Source organism: Eupeodes corollae, chromosome 1 (genome assembly GCF_945859685.1).
Source record: "Eupeodes corollae chromosome 1, idEupCoro1.1, whole genome shotgun sequence".
Classification (NCBI taxonomy): Eukaryota; Metazoa; Arthropoda; class Insecta; order Diptera; family Syrphidae; genus Eupeodes; species Eupeodes corollae.
The window spans coordinates 251110160-251128719 of record NC_079147.1 but is presented as its reverse complement, the minus strand read 5'-3'; the positions used below and the strand labels follow the sequence as shown (position 1 = coordinate 251128719).

The 18560-nt window shown below is 34.4% G+C and overlaps 1 protein-coding gene across 5 annotated transcripts in view; it reads left to right on the top strand.

Moving 5' to 3' along the window:
• Positions 1–18560, top strand: part of LOC129943296 (EH domain-binding protein 1) — a 120273-nt gene that overhangs the window by 85570 nt on the left and 16143 nt on the right. For all 5 annotated transcript variants that reach the window (XM_056052618.1, XM_056052619.1, XM_056052621.1 and 2 more), the window contains exons 2-5: positions 2568–2775; positions 16808–16989; positions 17064–17263; positions 17324–18347. In XM_056052618.1, coding sequence (XP_055908593.1) covers positions 2568–2775; positions 16808–16989; positions 17064–17263; positions 17324–18347 — 1614 coding nt within the window. The remainder of the gene's footprint in view (positions 1–2567; positions 2776–16807; positions 16990–17063; positions 17264–17323; positions 18348–18560) is intronic.

Sequence of the window (18560 nt, the reverse complement as noted above, 5' to 3'; positions counted from 1 at the left end):
TACAAAGTTGCAGATTCTTCAATTTATTTGAGAAAAGGGAAAAAAGAATTTAAAATGATTTTTCAACACACCAAATGCCTCCTCTAAATCAAAAACAACATTCTTTTAAAAACTTTCAAGACACATTCAGAAATTGTACTTCGATACCAGAGTCTTTCTCAAAACATATTTGGAAACGGTTTATTGCAAAAAAAACCTGCAGCATATGTGGATAACCAACGCAAATAAAAAAATATTTTATATTTGTTTTATTAAAAAAGCACAGTGCAAATAAAAATATAAGAAACTATTTAATTATTGTTTGATTAAATTTCACTTGAAGTGATTTCGAGAAATATTCGTTCGAATGGTAGAATCCTGACAACAATTTCCACTCGATTTTCAATTTAGATTTCTATTTCATTTTACTCGATTTTGGGAACCTACTTGATAATAATTTTAATTTGGAAAAGAAGAGCTTTAAAAGTTTTGAAAAGTAGACTTTAATTCAACTTAATAAGGAATGAAGCAGTTTTGAAAGAAAAAATGTTTTTAACGACTTAATTAATTTGAGTTTATTTACCAGAAAAAATAAAAAAAAAAAAAAAATCCAAAACATTACTAAAAATATAAGAATAGATCACAAAAATGTCCTTATCTTACGAATCACCATGTTTTATCTGCGAGGTAACTAAAGATGTTTTTTTTCACAATTCTCAAAAAAACACATTTTAGCCTTTTTATGTCATTAGAATACAAGAGTTCTAAGGCGGCTACTTTCATTTGCTCAGGGAAAGAATAGTTTTATTGGAAATTTGTGTTATTAAGGGAATAGATAAGTTTTGAACAAAACGAGATAGTGGAATAGTGTAGTTTTGAGAAAGATTCACTTTTGAAGTACCTACAAGTGAAGAAAATAACAAGGAACGGTCACACAGTTCCAAAGAACTTTTTCTCATACTAAACTAATTTTTGAAATATTGGAAATATTATTTTCAGTTGTTAATTGAAAAAGATCAGTTAAAGAAGAAAATGTGTGGTTTGAAATCGCCATTGAATTTGGTCTCGCCATATGATTGTCACTGAAAAAAGAATAAAAATGAAGGTTTATGTGCGTTCAAGCCAAGTTTAGTGCTGACACTTCAGATGTCGCTAATTATTGAAATTCAATTTAATTGTATTTACAAAAGAGAGGCTGGGATGCTATCCTCACTGATAACTTAACATCTTGTCTATCGATGTTTCTTGCTTAAAAAGTTTTTAGGTTAGATGTGGTAAATACAACCACCCACTTAATCCTTTCCGCATATTTCTGCATTATTATCTCTATAATAATATTTATTTAAAGTCGATATCTCTACTGGTTCTTGAGCTATGGACGACAAAAAAAACCTCGCGTACGTTCTTAAATACTCACGCACAGACATATCTCCAAAAATCTTTTATTTCGACTCTAGGGACCTTGAAAAGTCAAGAAATGTACAAATTTTCAATTCGCCAAATCGGACAGATTACAATAACTGCCTATTTGAAGTTAATAAATAAAAAAGATCTTAGGTCTGTCCTTTTTTGAACAATAACAATAAAAAACAAAATTGTTTAGAATTCACAGAGGCTTTCTCAAGAACCACCTGGAATCGGATGAGTCGAAGTCTATAAAATTTTATAAAAGTACTTGGGACATATAAAAAAAGATAGCTTTTTAAACATTTTATTGAGTACTTTTCTCATGATGCTTAACCCTGAAACAAATAAGAAGTTCTGAATCACAGACAGTTAAATTTATTCATTATCGTTCCTAATAAAATCATCAAAATCGTTCTGATTTCATGAAATAAGGACTGCCTCTCTTTAAAAAACTCTAAAGACATTCTTAAAATGAACTTGAAAATACTTTTTGTTTATTCCAATGACAGTTTTTGGTAAATTTATTCGTCTGCAAACCAAAAAATAAAGGATAATGGTTGAAACTTGAAAAATAAACAATATTTACCTGCCTTTCTTCTTTTAGAAAGCATTTTATGTTTTGCAATAATTTATGGTTTTAAAAGTTAAGTTATTGTATTTGTTTTCGTGTTCAAAATCCTCCTACTCTACTGTGCTTCACCTACATCATTATTTTTATGTCCTCTATGTAGGTCTGTCCGACGACCGACGATGCGTTAACTATTCCCAATTGCTTTTTGTGGTGACACTCATAATTTTTTGGATCACTTCCAAATGCCATTGAGTGCTTCCTTTTTCTTCTGCGCCGCGTCTATATGGAGTACATAAAATACATTTGACTTCCCCAAAAATACTTTTGCTTTGTAATTTTGTATGTTTATGGTTTTTCCTTAATTTAAAAATGAATTTTTTCTATTAATAAAAACCACTTTGGGTGGCTTTTGTGATTTTATTTTTATTATTTTGTTTTCATGTTTCTTTTCGCAATGCAAAATTGATGTAAACAAGTTTTACATATATAAAAATACAACGTAGTAAAAATTTGTAAATTTTGAAAAATTATTAAATTTGTTTTTGTTGGAACCATAAACATGTGCAGACAGTTTATTAATTTGTTTTCTTTTGTTTGTTTTTCTTTTTAGGAGACCGTCAAATTTATCTGTTGTATGGACAAGACGATCGAGACGTGTTGCATCGGCACCGCTGCCTTGGGAACCGGACATGGTTAATCCACTTGTAGGCCATATATCATGGCCGGTTCCTGATAATCATTCAATTTCTGTGACATTGTTTAAAGATCCAAGGACACACGAATTGGAGGATAAAGATTGGACGTTTGTTATTGAAGATGTAAGTATTTTTTTTTAAACTTTTCAAAGCTCATTAAAAAGGTTGAAGCATCTTGATAAAACGCCTCAATAAGTTAAAAATAAAGCAAAGTCCAATCAAATGCTAAAAATCGTTAATAAAACAGAGACCGGCTTACAGAAGCCGGAAATAAACTGCAGCATGAATCCGAAGAATAAACTTGATTATTTTTAATAGCTCTATAAAAACTCACAAAGTAGAATATTCATAAATGAAAACACTTGATACTATCTTAGTTTAAATTTATTAAAATTAATAATAAATTTGGAACAAACAAATAAAACTCACAAGCAATTTCCGTGTGTCCGTCCAGTGAGTTTCCGCATAATGACTATATGATTCAACTGTGCAAATAAATATTACTTCACATCTACCTACAACCTACCGCAAACTTTGCAACCATATTTACAGTGAAACTTCTTTATTTCGGAATCAAGTAAAGGGTGTTTTTTGTTAAAGGAAGTGAAAAACTTTTAATTGATGTTAAATACATATCTTTCAGTTTAAAGATTATTGTAGCTTGAATCTAAGAACGATGCAACTTGGGTAGGCCAAATCAATTTGTATTTGTTTTTCTTTAGTTAATGCGTTCATGACAAATCTCTTTTTGTACTTTCAAAACATTTTTTTTTAAAATAAGTCCAAGTGTTTCAATTGTAAAACAGACCTTAGCCTAATAGTGCCGGGATTTTATTCAGTGCATTTCATTGTGAACTTGTTAAACCTCTCGATTAAAACCATCTTAAAACCGAAAAGCGGTTTTGACTTTAGATATATTTTTTTTTAGTAGAGCTTGATCTTGATTTTGATGCGACATAATGTTATTAGTTTAAACTCACTTTTTTAACATATAAACATGAATGCCATTAAGTGTGGAATATGACAACATTCAAATACCCTCCTCGGCTTTTTACGGTGGCACGGATCGGAATGGTCCAATTTTCAATGACTATCCCGCATAGATCTGCTAGAACCAACTGTCGTCTAGGTCCATATGGTCTAGGGCCATAAGAAATTAGTTATCATCGTTACGGTGACCGCCTTACTAACGTCGTTTTCAAAAAAGTAGGGACCGATTACTTAACCACCCCAAAATCCACACCAAATGGTAACTTTTTGAGGATGCATTAGATAACACCTGGTGAACCTCGCGTGGGTTGGTATCATTGTCGTTACATATACGGCATTTTTGCTTGTAAACGCAGTCATTCATCCAAAGCCCAATCAGCGAACAAACGGCGTTTTCTTTGGTCATGAACTTTGAGCCCCTGGGTCAGTTGGATCTTGTACGGGTGTAGGCCCGAAATTCGCCAAGTTGAAATCTGCGAAAGGCCTAATTCTTGAGCAAGAAAAGACTGACTTGGGTTGTGCTGTACACTTTCGCGGACCGCAGCGATGTTCTCGGCCGATCTTGCTATACTTGAACGTACGGATGTTGGCTCATTGTTTTCTGAACCGGTCATCTCAAATTTGGTCACCAAACGTTGAAGACTCGACTGTGAAGAAATAATACACAAAAGATTTGAAAGATGTCACCAAAACAAAATGGCCGCCATTCCGAACCAATTGAAAAAATCCTTTATAGAGATAGATAGATAGATAAATTCTTTATTTTTTTCTTATTAAAGTTTAACAATAATTCTTACTTAAGAATAAGGACTTGACAATTTTGCCGTCTGCCTGATTTGACATTTCATAATACAAGAAAAATATTAAAAGTACAATACTTGAAACAATAATAATTATACAACAATTTGGTTGGATTCTTATATTAAATAAATTAGTTAAGCAATAGAAAATACTTGATAAGCAATCATTAACAATTTTGATATGATTTAAAACATAAAAACGATCAATTGTAAAATGATTTGAAATACAAAATTAAAAAGTTTTAAATAATGGTAACTGGCCGAATAATTAGACTTTATGTTGGGAAACTATTTCGGAAATGTAAGGCGTGCTTACAGAAATTATATAGGGTGGACCATCCTAGCGAACCATTTAATATCTTTTGAAGTCTGTTTACAGTGAGATGACTTTCATTTGAATGTAATCGACGAATTTCCTGTAATATCGGGCATACCGCAATAAAATCATGTATATCTTCTATTTCTCTTCTGTTACATAAATTACAAATTTGTGGAAGATCAGCTCGATGAGGCACATAGTTAAGATTTAAAATTTCAACTCGTGCTCTAAAGATATAACTTATAGCTTTGGTCGATAATTCATTATTGAAATAGTTACCTTCTGATGGTAATTGGTGATTGAGGTTCCTAGTATCCTACGATGCTTTAGAAAAATGCTGATTGTAATTTCTTTCATCAATTCAGGCAGTAACATTTGTAAACATAGAGCTCCATTCATCTTCATTTGACTCCAATAAAGTTAAGGTAGCTTTATAGGAGATAGCTAGCTGACTCCATTCTTTAAAAGGGGTGTCATTAGATTGCAGTAGTCTTAGCAAGATGGTTTTATGAAACTTCTTTCATCCCTCTTCATCACTCTTATTCCGAGTTCATTTTGAGGTTTTGAGTATATATTGGCGTTACCCCAGACTCCACGTAAACAGCATAATTTGGTGTTAAATTTGGTAGTCTAAACAAGCGTTTGAAAAAATGTCTTTGAAATGCTTCAAACTCCTCGAGAGCCATGTATCCAAAAACTTGAGCACCGTAGCGCATACAAGTGTATACAGTTGCTAGAAAGACTCGATATTTTGACAAAAGATCAATTTTTGTGTTGTCAAAAAGCTTAGGCCGTAATAAACTCAACGCAATTTTGGCCTCTTTGCTTTTTTTTTATTTTTGTCCTGTAACAGGGTACCACGATAATAGGTTAGTCGGGTTCTTCGATAGACGGGTACCATCAGGTAACCCGGTTAAAAGTTTTAAAAACGTTTTGATTTCATTATAAGTCATTTTATTTTCAAACGCTTGAAACTCTTACGCTTGCATTTTCTATAACAAAGCGTCCTAACTGGTTACAAGCTTAATTTTTTAGTCTTGGGCTATAAACAGATTAAGTCAAGACAAGAAATAATCTATGAATATGATTTTACTGTAGAATGTATATAGCTTTGTGGAAGAACGAAGGAATTTCAAAATTTGTTTGTGGTTTTCCATAACAAAGAATCTCCAACTTAAATAAACCGGACTTGATTCCTGATTGGTTTTAGGTTTATCGGCTTTGAATGTTATCTAGTTCTATTCTTGATATTAAAATAGTGTGATATTATTAAATAAACCGTAAAACTGTAAGCACTATCAAATGTGCTTAATTATTTCATAATTAATAAGAATAAATTCAAATCATTTGAAAGCGATATTCCGTGAGCGTAAATTTATTCATGAGAAATTGACAAATCAACTTTCATTTTAAAACAACTGAGAACTATCAAACCAACTGTCAATGCAAACAGTGTTACCACTTATTGTCGGCCTCTTAGAATAAGATTTTTTTTGATTGAGAGAAAATAAGGAAGAATTTAAGTTATCATATAACATCGCAATTTCGTCTTCAAATTAGGCATTTTAGAATGAAAGGGGAAAATCAGACTTGGGCAAAACATTCCAAATTCTTAATGTGTGGTTGAAGAAAGTACTTGATAGTTCGTTTAAGTTCAGGCTAAAGAAAAATGGCGAAATGTCACGGTATTTCTTACGCTTGAGTCAGTTTTTCATGGATTGCTTTAAAAACTTCACTTACGTGAAGATTTAAAGCTTGAGACAATTGCATTATTAACTTCCCATAGGAAGTTATTGTAATGGGTCCGATTTTACGAAATATAAATTTTGACATTTCTCTTTTCAAAACTTTGAGACATTAGCTTAAAACTACTTTTGTTTAAAAAAATATTGTTGTCAACATTCAGTAAAATTTTGAGAAAAATCTAATTGAAAGTTTTCTTACAGAAAATGAAAACCTAAAAATAAACAGTACTGAAAATTGGTAAAAATTTACTTACGACTCAAAAATCTTTAAAAATTTTAAATATTGTTTTCAAACTCTTTTTATTTCACAGAAAATTTTTGTTTTTTGTATTTTTTTTTTTTATAAAAATGCAACAGTCCATTTTTTCATAAAAAATGAAATCTACGAAAAATAATGCGAACATTTGGTACAAATTGATGTTCGGTTGTTAATATATCTCAAATTAATTGCATTCATTCAATTCATAAAAATTAAGGAAATTTTAAAAATTTGTTTCAACTAAAAACTTATTTAACAAAACTAGATTTTCAAACTAAACTATTTCTTTATATGAAAAATATTGTTGGTAATTTTTAAATTTTTAAAAATAATTCAATTAAAACTTTTTTAACACAACACGAAAAATTACAAACTTTAAGCAAGATCAATTAAAAGACGGGATGGGAAGTTATCAGTGTGTGTCGCATCCCAGCCTCTTTTTTTGGAGTTGCCTAGACATTATCACAAACTTAAAAATCATTTGCGTGGGTGAACGCACAAAACCGAAATGAAAGCGTTCAGCACATTTTTTTCACTTAAGAGTTATTTTAAATGAAAAGTGTAAGATTAAATAAAAAATATATGTTTTAGGTGTTTTTAATGTAATTCTTCGACAAAAATCCAGAGATGAAAGAAATGTTAATACATATATCATTAATGTTGAAAGATTTTTGTATAATCTTGGATTAATTTTTGATAATGGATTATGAATTAAATGAATTCTGTTTCTTAACTATGGATCGGTAACGAGAGTTTCAACTGTTTTAAATTTAGCCCCCACACCACGCAGATTTCAAAGTTTATCTGCAGCTAATAAACATAATTTATCCATCAAAATCCCCCGTGGGATAATAATAATCACCATCAAGCGAGTACTTACTAGAAAAGTGTTCCACATTTATAAACGAACTAAGCTTATGCTAAATTTATCGCAAAATAAAAAAAGGAACAAAACAAAACTTAAGCTATTTTGCATTTGTCTGGGTTCCATTGGTAAAGATCTTTATCTAGATAGAGTATCTACCTACATTTATATCGCTTTCAATTTTAACTCAGTATGCAGCTTCTATAGTCTTCAATTAGTCTTACTCTGATATATAATACAACCTCCAACCTCTATCCCGTATAGACTACAAAATGAAACATAGTTCATTTAATTACTGTCACTTAAATACCAATCCGAAAAATAAAGAGCACGAGCTTAAGTTTGAGCTAATGTTCGAGTATTTTAAACACTCAAAACGCCATTTAGATGCCTCACTGATTTCTTTCATTTTAGACGATAAAATGTCTTCTTTAAGTTAAAGTTACTTCAGTATCGCTTCTTCTTGTCTGCCATTTCAAATTCCGTAGATTTATAATTTTGCTTCCTCTATGCAGAAATATCAGTCACATCTAATACCTTCCAGTATATTGACTCCTTTTGAAAATCTCCAGCATACAAATCACAAAGGGGGCGCCCGCCGCGCCGCCATCGCGTATTGGGATTGCGGTGCTGGATAGCAAGTGACGGGAGACAGGCGACAACGACGACACCATATTATTGTATAATGCGGTATTTGGTTCATTGTCATTCCCTTGGCCGCCCACCAACTAATACCGAATGCGACGAACGATTCTCCCTAACCATATTCTGTATCTCTATCGTCAGTTCAAGGGTTTTATTGAAAGTAATAGCATAGCATCACAGCTCTCGACAACGGCAACGACAGCTACGATGAAAGCAGTTATCAATATCATCATCATCATCATCTGATGTTGTTCAACGATTCCACTTTGTTGTGGAGGGATGCTGGGCATATTAAACAAATAACCAAAGTTCCAGACAGCAACGATTGGAGGTATTTTTTTTTCATTTTTGTCAAAAGCAAAATATGGAGAGAACACAAAATGAGACGGAAGGAAAGTGGGGTGTAAAATGTGCCTCACCGATACACAAGGTGCCTCCAACAGAAGGCGGTGCGGCGTCCATTTAATGCCTTTTTAGACCATGGTTGCCAATTTGTAAAATAACAGTCGGGGAAAATGTATATGTCATGATGTGAATGTAACCTAATTTTTGCAAATGGCGACAAATGTCATTGTTTCATTTTGATATAATTTTTGCAAATAACAAGCCAAAATTTGTACAAATTGTGTCAAGTTTTTGTCATTTAATTTTGTATTGTCAAACAAACTTTTGATGTAATCAGAGCTGAGTTTTTTGGTATTTTTAGAAAAGTTGTCATTCTAGTTCTCATTTACCTGTGTTCCTGAATGGTAGGGAGTACTTTACTCGCCAGTTCAAATGGAACTTGCAGAATTTACCTCGCTAGTAGCAATCTACTACAAATTTACATGTGTCAAATTACAAACTTCAAATAGACTTCATTTACTGAAAAATCGAGTGAGAATTATAATCGCATTATAATCGCTACTCGCTTTTTTCAAAACACAAATCCGAATATAACATGCAAGGGTAAGGTGACACTTCTAAAATAAATATCTAGTAATCTAGAAAGCCATTAGCTTGGCCATATCCTCATCTAAATTGGTCCAGCAATGTCGCGATGAGCTTGCGAGCCTGAATATTAACCTCGGTGTCACCCTGATCTGGGTTCCGGGCCATAGTGGTATCGTGGGAAATGAACGGGCTGACGAGCTAGACAGGCAAGGATCGGCCCTTCATAGCTCTCTTGCGGAAATGGTTAACATTCCTCTTGGTGCTTTGAAGGGTAAAATCTTTTCCTTCTACCAAACTGCATCAAACCGAAGGTGGAGCAATTTACCCAACTGCATTATATCTAGGAAGATATGGCCCACCTATAACAAAACACATACAAACGATCTTGTATGCAGGCCAAGGCAAGACATAGCCAGGATTGTTGCGGTTTGAACCGGACATTGGCCTATATAGGAGTTCAAGCAGAGAAGTTAGGTATCTCTTACAACACCTTTTGCCGTAGCTGTAGTGACCAAAGAGAAAGTGAAACCATAATCCATTTCCTCTGCAAAAGTCCTGCTTTGGCAAACACTAGAATGAAATACTTTGGAAAAGCATTCTTTCAAGAACTTGATGAGCTATCTGAGACAAAGATTAGAGACCTAATCTTTTTTCTCAATGCGACAAAAAGGCTCTAAAATAATCGCTATGAAGCTTCTCTATCAATCTATCCCTTTCAATCAAAGGTCAAACGAGTTTTTGGTATCAAAACGGCGCACTACAGCGCTAATTGGATCTCAGGCTAGGTTGCTTTGAGATCGCCATTTCTACCTACCTAATCTAGAAATAGGAAGAACTGTCATTTAAAGAAATATATCTCAACACCCTCTAGCGTGTTTTACTACTACTGTGTCTCATCTCCTCACACAGCACATGGGATAGTAAGTAGATGATTGTACTAGATTATGATTTTCATCTACTGACGAAAACTTAGAAATTCCTTAAGGGACTTGACTGTTATGAATGACATTACCTTTGCTTTAAAATGGTTAAAAAGTTACAAACAAATAAGATGGCAACACTGTTTCAAAAAGCGCATTTTTGCTACTAATAAATTAGAATAAATAAATTAAAGATTCAAGCTAAATTCAGCATGAATAGCCACGAAAATGACACCGCTCGTTGTCAGCATTGTGAATATATTAGTTTCATTCATTGTTGTGTTACAAAGCGTTTTAATGGACAATATTGCTTCGGCTTCGCAACATATTGCGGGTCATTGAAGCAAATGGCGCACTAAAAGTAAGTTAATAAATTGATGGACCGTATAGCGTGACTTATTTTGTTATAAAACATGCACAATAAAAAGAGGGAAAAAAAAGAAATATTTATAGGATTTTTACTACGTTTTTTCTTCAAACACTTCGTTTTAATGATTTTTGCAACTAATTAAAAGGCAAGTTGTATTTTTAAGTCATATACTTGCAACTATGCATACAATGTTCTAATGATTGTATTAGCAATGATTAGTGGTCATTAACAAAATATATTTTTATAGAAAAAAAAACAACTTGTTTTGCAACTATAATCTCGTTTTTAACTTGACCTACGTTATACTTTTCAATAGAGATGAAACAAAGTCCATCAATTCATGTTTAAAAAAATACAAATGATTGTATTAAAATTAGTTATGTGCGTTCATATGTAGTAAAGTAATAAGCAAAAAGTTATGTCAAAATTGAATTATTAGTCAAGTTATACAAAACAGTGCCCGTACTGTGATGGTTACTGCCTAAAACTGTAATGCCTAAGGTACTGCTTCTTGACAAATCATCCAAGAGTAATTCTTTTTACAAAAAGTGCTTTCTCAAATTAGCCGATCGGATTTGACATAAAAACTGTAGGTACCCTCTATCGCTGACATTACTCGAAGACATTGATTGAAAGTTGTAAGTCAATAGGCCCTGGTTCTCTAAAAACAGTTGCGCCACCTATTTATTAAAAGACCTTTTGGGTGATGGTTATTTGATATCGTTTGACAGTTGCAAATATCAAACTTAGTAACATTTGTCACCACTAAGGTTCGACAATTTAACATGGATCGCTTAACGTTAAAACAACGCTTTCCAATTGTGGAAATTTAAATCTTTTCACGAAGTCAGTCCGGAAAATTGTGTTAAGCGATGAAACTTATTTCTGTTTTAACGGCTTTGTTTATAGAAATTGCTTTCTTAGCCCAAAAAAAAACAGCGGTTAGCAAGAGTTATTCTTCGTTTGTTCTTAGCGCTGGTAGATGAAGTCCTTAACTACCTCAAAGTTAAGTCTGTCGATCGTGACGTTTTGACCAAGATGTTGGTGTTGCAAGTCCTTTCTTGACGACAGCATGTACTTTGTTTTGGCCTCATTGAACGTTAAAGCCATTTTTATCGCCTCTGCCTCAATACTGATAAAAGCCACATAGACATCAAGCTAAGTTCGCATCACATTGTCTAAAACCTTTTTCGACATCGAAATAAGGACCTATCAGGTTGTTGACGATGGGCTTTAGACGTTCACATTTTACGGCAAAGAAGATTTTATAGGCGATGTTAAGTAGACTGATTCCTTTATATTTGGTGCATTTTATGGGTCTCCTTTTTTCAGAATCGGGCAAACAACACTGAGGTTCCATTCATCTTGCATGGTTTCTTCCGATTATATCTTATAGATAAGTTGGTGCATGGTAATAACCAAATTATCTCCAGCTGCTTTAAAGAGCTCGGGATTCAAGTCATCTGCTCCAGCGGCTTTGTTTGACTTCAGCTCAGATATAACAATCTTTACTTCGTCTAAGTCGGGAGAACGGGATTGTTGGCTTCGTCGTCTATGTTGAATGGGTCATCCTGCATGACAGCGGCATTCGCTTCGTCGTCGCGGTTATGCAGCCTGCAAAAGTGATCCTTCCATATCCTCAGCATTGACTGCGGTTCCATTATGATCTTTCCACTTTCGTCTTTGCAGCCTTCGGTTCGAGCTTTATGTATGTCTTTGTGAATTTCGTTTCACCTGCTTATAAAGCTTTGGAACTTAATTCCTGCTTTTGAACCTCTCAAGATCTTCAACTACACGCTTCTTACGCTCTCTCTTTTTCCTTCGGTGTTCCTCTCGCCTCTTCTGCTGATAGAGCTCGTGACCAGCTCTCGTTCTTCTATGCAGCACCGCTTTGCGTGCCTGTTGTTTGGCTGTATTTGCCTGCCGGCATTCCTCATCAAACCAAGGGTTCCTTGTTGGTGGCTGCTTATAGCCCAGCACGTCAGAGGCGGGTTCACTGATTGCTTTTTGACAATGTTGCTACTGGTTACCGATACCATTGTGTTGGCGGCAGAGAATATCGGGAGAGGTCAAAAGATAACAGCTTTTAAAAATAGCAGGCTATTCAAATAAAATCTCTTTTGGCGGACGCTATCGGTCTGGAGTCTGAATTTGTGAAGCTTAGATGTAAAAACAATAATTTTTTTAATGGAATATTTCAAAGAAATGTAACATTTAAGTCGTCAACGTATAAGACGTCGTCGTCGGAGTATATGGGTTACTAAAATATTTATGCAAAGAAAAGAACTGAAGATTTGAAATTACAACCCATCAAATTTTTCAATGTTTCTTTTCATAAACCTCCCAAAGCTTTGAGAAGTAAAACGTTGATTTTGAGTTATAGGCACCGATTTGCTTTGCTTAAAATAAAAGTGAGTCCCAGTAAACCCAACAAGGCTTTTTGTTTTCAGATCAGATCTTCAAGCTGCGTTCCACTTAGTGTACTGTTTTTGAAATTGGTCCCATTTTTTCTTTATATCCGGAACAGTCAGTTCCATCTCTGAAAAAACTTCGGCCCATAGCTGTTTTACAAAGTTTCTGTTATAAGTTTTTGAGGTGGCCTATTGTGAATACAATTATTTCATTTTTCTTTCTTTTTTTATATATATTTAAAAAAAAAATATTTTTTTTTTCGTAAACTTTATGGTATAAATTGACCAAAGAATCCATTATTATGTCGGTTGATCGGTTACTATCGGGCGTTATAGGATGATGCCGCTTTTAGTTGTGTACGCGCTCTCTCATTTCTATATGTTTGGTTCGATCGGCCGTGTTCGGCCGACAACGCCCGATCGAAATTCGGCTTCTCACGAATTATGTTTACACCATTATCCTCTTTAGCTAATTTTGGGGTTTTTCGTCAGTTAAAATGTTGCTAGCGTTAGTTTTCTTCTTGAGAAGTAAAGTCCTCTCTCAAGCATCTAAAATCACCATCTATAAGACACTCATCATTCCGGTTCTCATTTATAGCGCTGAGGCCTGGACCATGTCAACGAAAAATGAGAGCGTCTTAGGATGCTTCGAGAAAAAAAATTCTTCGAGTGATTTTTGGTCAAGTAGAGAATAGAGGAGACGAACTGTACGGGCTGTACAGCGACACTGACCTAGTTAGCAGAATTAAAGTCCAACGGCTTAGATGGCTGGGTCATGTAAAGCGAATGGACATCAACGCTCCAGCCCGGAAAGTCTTCGAATCGAAACCCGAGAAACGGCGCAGTAGAGGAAGACCGTGACTCAGGTGGCGCAATCAGGTGGGTGAAGACCTCAATCAACTTGTCGAAACTGGAGACAGCTAGCTAGGGACCGAGCTTCCTGGAGACGCATGTTGGTTGAAGCACCGGACTGTAGCGCCACCTTAAGTAAGCGTTAGTTTTATTTTAATTTTCTTTATAATGCTTAAAGACGTATTGGACCGTTAACTGACTTCTTTTTGATAAATGGCCGATTTCTGGTAAGCTATTCCCATTCTTAAAATGCATTATTTGCAAGATCTCGCACATCAACATATGTTTGGCCGGTTCTGGTTTATGGTTCTTTCAATAAGGATTTTCGAAAGTTTTTCTTAAGAAAACTTCAAATGACTTTTTTAATTGTAAAATATAAAACATTGAAAAATCGAGAAAGTTGTTGAAAAAGCTTAAAAACTAGCGAACTCCGTCTTGCACAATTCATCACACAAATTCTAGATTGGGTTAAGGTCTGGAAATTGTGGAGGTGTTTGGATAACTTTTGGACAGTTTTCCAAAAGCCATTCTCTTACGACATGCGCCTTGTGCTTCGGGTCGTGGTCCTGGTAAAATTTGAAATTCCTTAAAATGCCGATTTTCTCAGTACTTTGCCTTAAATTTTCTTTTAAGATGCTCAAATAGTATTCCTTATTCAATATACTGCCGATGAATACTAAATTGCCCATGCCTCTTGCCGAAATGCACCCCCAAACCATGATGTGCCCGCCTCAATGCTTCACTATTTGCTTTGTGTTCCTGCTTTTAAGCTGTTCATTGGGCTTGGGCCACACCATAACTCTTCCATCAGATCCAAAGACGTTGTACTTACTCTTGCCAGCAAATAGTACATCATCCTACGAAGTTGCATCCTTATTTTTGTGTTACCTCGCAAATTTGATCCGAATTTGCCTCATATTGATAAATGGTTTTTTTTTTCTGGCAACACGACCATTGTAGCCATTTGTCTTTATGGTTCGGCGTACCGTTGATGCCGATATTTTCTTTTTGCATTCCATTAACACTTCTTGCAAAGTTTTTGGTGCACTTAAACGAGGATTAGCTTTAATTTTTTTTACTATAAGCCGTTTTTCTTTCGTTGTTAACTTTTTTGTTGACGCATCTGCTTATTTGGTTCGATCCGTCCTTCTCTTTTATACCTCCGAACTAACTCTAAATATCAGCAATTTATTTAATGTTTCACCTTTACTATGGCGAAAAATAACAAGGTTTCTTTTTTCAAGGCTTGAATTTTTTTCTTTACACCCCATGAATAACTTTTTAAATAAAACCAAACGATCTTGCACTAAATCATTTTAAAAAAATGTATGCAAACGGCTAGTGGACACTTTTTTTAACGGTACTCTTGAATAGACAAACTGTTAATCGGAGCAAATGTCAAACTCAGCAAAGAAAACAAATAAACGAATATTAATGAAGCGCTTACATGTGTCCTTTTTGCGTTTTTTACCGTATATCTTAATGCAGTTAAGTGATTGCACCATTTCTTTTAATTTTAATTTATAAAATAACCAAATAATAAACTTAAATACCACTTTTACTACGAAAAAAACACCAAAAGTATGTTTAAGAATAAAAACCGAATATTAATGACACTCACTGTATGTCACTTTTTACACGTGTCACTTTTTACACTTTTGACATCTTTCATTTTTGACATCTGTCACTTGTCCTGTCTTTCATCCTAATTGTTTTTTTCTTTTATTTTCTCTCAGTGTATCCTCTTTTTCGAGATGCATTCATGTCAAAGCCGTATAAGTTCATACATATGTAAGCAGACAATCAAAAAAATAATTTTTTTTCAAAAAAATAAAATCCATAAACAATACGTGCCTATTACCTTCAAAAAGATTTAGGTCTTGAACTGCTGCTGAAACAAGAAAATGCGTCAATATCATTTTTGGCTCACTACATATGTAGGCCGTCAGCTTGTCGACATTTTTCTAGATATTAAATGCTTTAAGCTAAATTGAAAGATAGCTCAAAGATATATGTATAAAATTCCGAGTAGGTGCCTAGTTTCTTCTTTGATCCAATATATTTATTTTTCTCTTTTAAGAACAAGTGTTTTTTGCTGGCAGCAAATAATATAATAAAATTCATATTTTACCCTCCTTGCACTCAACATTGTCGTGGTTAATTGGAAAAGACAATTCATAATTTTTTTCTATTAAAAAATAAACGTGACTTAAGATTAAGAATGTCTGCACTTGAGAAATGAAGAAATATTCATAAAAATGTACCTAATTCTGTTCTAATTTACAAAATCCAAACCTCACTAAAGAACAGAAAAAGATAAAAAATAATAATATCTTGTCAAACAAACCACCACATTATTGCCTTGAACGATATTTCGAAATTTAATAAAATAAAATACTTTATTGGCGGAATAATCACAATCTTGAGCCATTAATACCACTTCTCTATTTAATGCCAAATCAATTTATTGTGATTATAAGACAAGGAGATCTCATTTTCCAAAAACAAAAAAAATATGTATACAACATCCTTGAAAGGGGGTGTCGACAAATTGAGTAAAATTTATTTAACTACTTGGCTCCTATCCAAGCAAGAAGAACAATCCCTCCAACAATCCACCCGTTTAACCTCCGCCCCATTCTTTATCTTCTACAATTGCTATGGCAAGGATTTTCTGAATTAAGGATGTCACGTTCAATATTCTGGAATATTGCTTGCTTTGCTCACGGAGTATTATACTATAGAGAGGTACATAATTCTGTAACAATGGCTTGACTTTACCTCGCACATGATGCTGGTAATTGCAGTTACCCTGATTTATGTTCAGTTTGTGGAGGTACCTTATATCTACTCTTAGGTACGTATATAACAGGGTGTATGTTTCGTTCGTGTCCGCTTTCAGTGTAGACTTTGTCTTTAAGTTTAAGCATCTGTTAATAATGAAGTGCATTTAAAAGAACACCATTAAAACTTCATGGTGGCATTTACAAAAAAAAATTTAATAGTTCCATGAGATTCTTATTGTTTTTCTGTTTTTTCTTTGTAGATAACTCAGCTGGGGAAGAAACGCGTTCTAGCATCGGCCAGCATAAATATGCGAAAATATGCTAGTGTCGAATCAACTCAACAAAGTGTCACACTATCGTTGAAGCCAGTGTCGCGTAAAATCACTTCCGCCGAACTTGAATTGACAATAAGCTGTGTGTTCCTGCGCGAAGGCAAAGCCACGTAAGTTATCATTTTTTATTTGATGTTCTGAATCCTTTGTAATTCATTTTTCTTTTTATTTTGTACACTTACAGAGATGAAGACATGCAAAGCGTTGTCTCACTTATGTCTGTGAATAATAATTGTGATGTAGCTCCATTGGACGATTTGGAAGATATTCCTGATTTAGAGAGTTCTGGTGAAATATCTGAACATTTGTTCGATTTTACTCAACAATTGGAACAACTTACGTCCAGTTTAAATGGTTGCATTGATCTTGCGACGCCAATGAGTGGTAAATTAAATTCATTCCATACAAAAAGCTTATAATATTCATGGTTGATTTTTGTTATAGTTCCTTCATTATCTGAAGATCCAACTCCATTAGCTGAAGCGACCCGCCTATATTTCGAACACGATGCTGACAAACAAAGTACCGATGATGATATGCAGCAAACGCCTAGTGCTGCCATGTCACCTCCGCGAAATTCTGTAACAGAAGTTCCTACAGCAAAACCAACCCAGCAACAACAACAGCAACAGCATCAGCAAGCGCCATTAGTTACAGCCACTGATTCCAGCCAAGAATTATCACCACCAACAGCAGCAGTGGGCTCAGTAAAACCAACATCACAGCAGCAACAAAAGCCAAAAACAACAACCACTACAACAACCGCGACAGATCAACCGCCGAAAAGTAGATCTATCTTTGCTGCACCAACGATAACGAGTTCAGCATCCAAGAAGCCCTTGGCTGATTCTGCAGATCGTAAATCAAACTCAATATTCAAAGTTGAGAAATTGCGGAAGGTAGAAATCGATAAACTACAACCAGCATCTAAATTAGTTGCTCCAGCATCACCTGCAATAATCGAAACGAAATCCAAGGACGATGAATCACAGCAGGTGAAGCCCAAAGAAGAGATCAAGATCAATATTATTGCTAGTGAAAAGGAAAAGGACAATGACAAGGAGAAAGCCAAGGATAAGGAAAAAGATACCTCGTCAACACCAATAGTCACGGCCTTCACAGAAAAATCAAAGAAAATCGAAGACCAACAACAACCTGTGGCAATCGATGATTCAACTCAGGCTAACAATCGAACAGAAATAAAACGCCCTGAGTTACAACCATTGAATTTAAAGAAGAGCTACGAGAATGGTACTACTGCTACAACCAATACCACCACGGCTACGACAAATAATAAAACTGTTGAGAAAATTATTCTCAAGGAGAACACACCTGGACAGGATCTACTTGAATGGTGCAAAGAGGTGACTAAGGACTATTCAAATGTTAAGGTTACAAACTTGACGACAAGCTGGCGTAATGGCATTGCCTTTTGTGCAATAATTCATCATTTTGAACCACATTTGATGTGAGTATTATTATTCAAATGGGCATTTCTAGTTTTTTTTTGTGTAGTGTGTGTTTTCTTTTTGCCTCACTCAATGGGTAACCCGTTGTTTTTATGTGTTTCCATTGTTTTGTTTAGGAATAAAATTATCATAACTTTGATGCAGGCCTGCTGGCGTCATATAATGTTTCCAATTTACTTAAAGTAGTCCCTCGAAGTCTCGGGAATCATCTA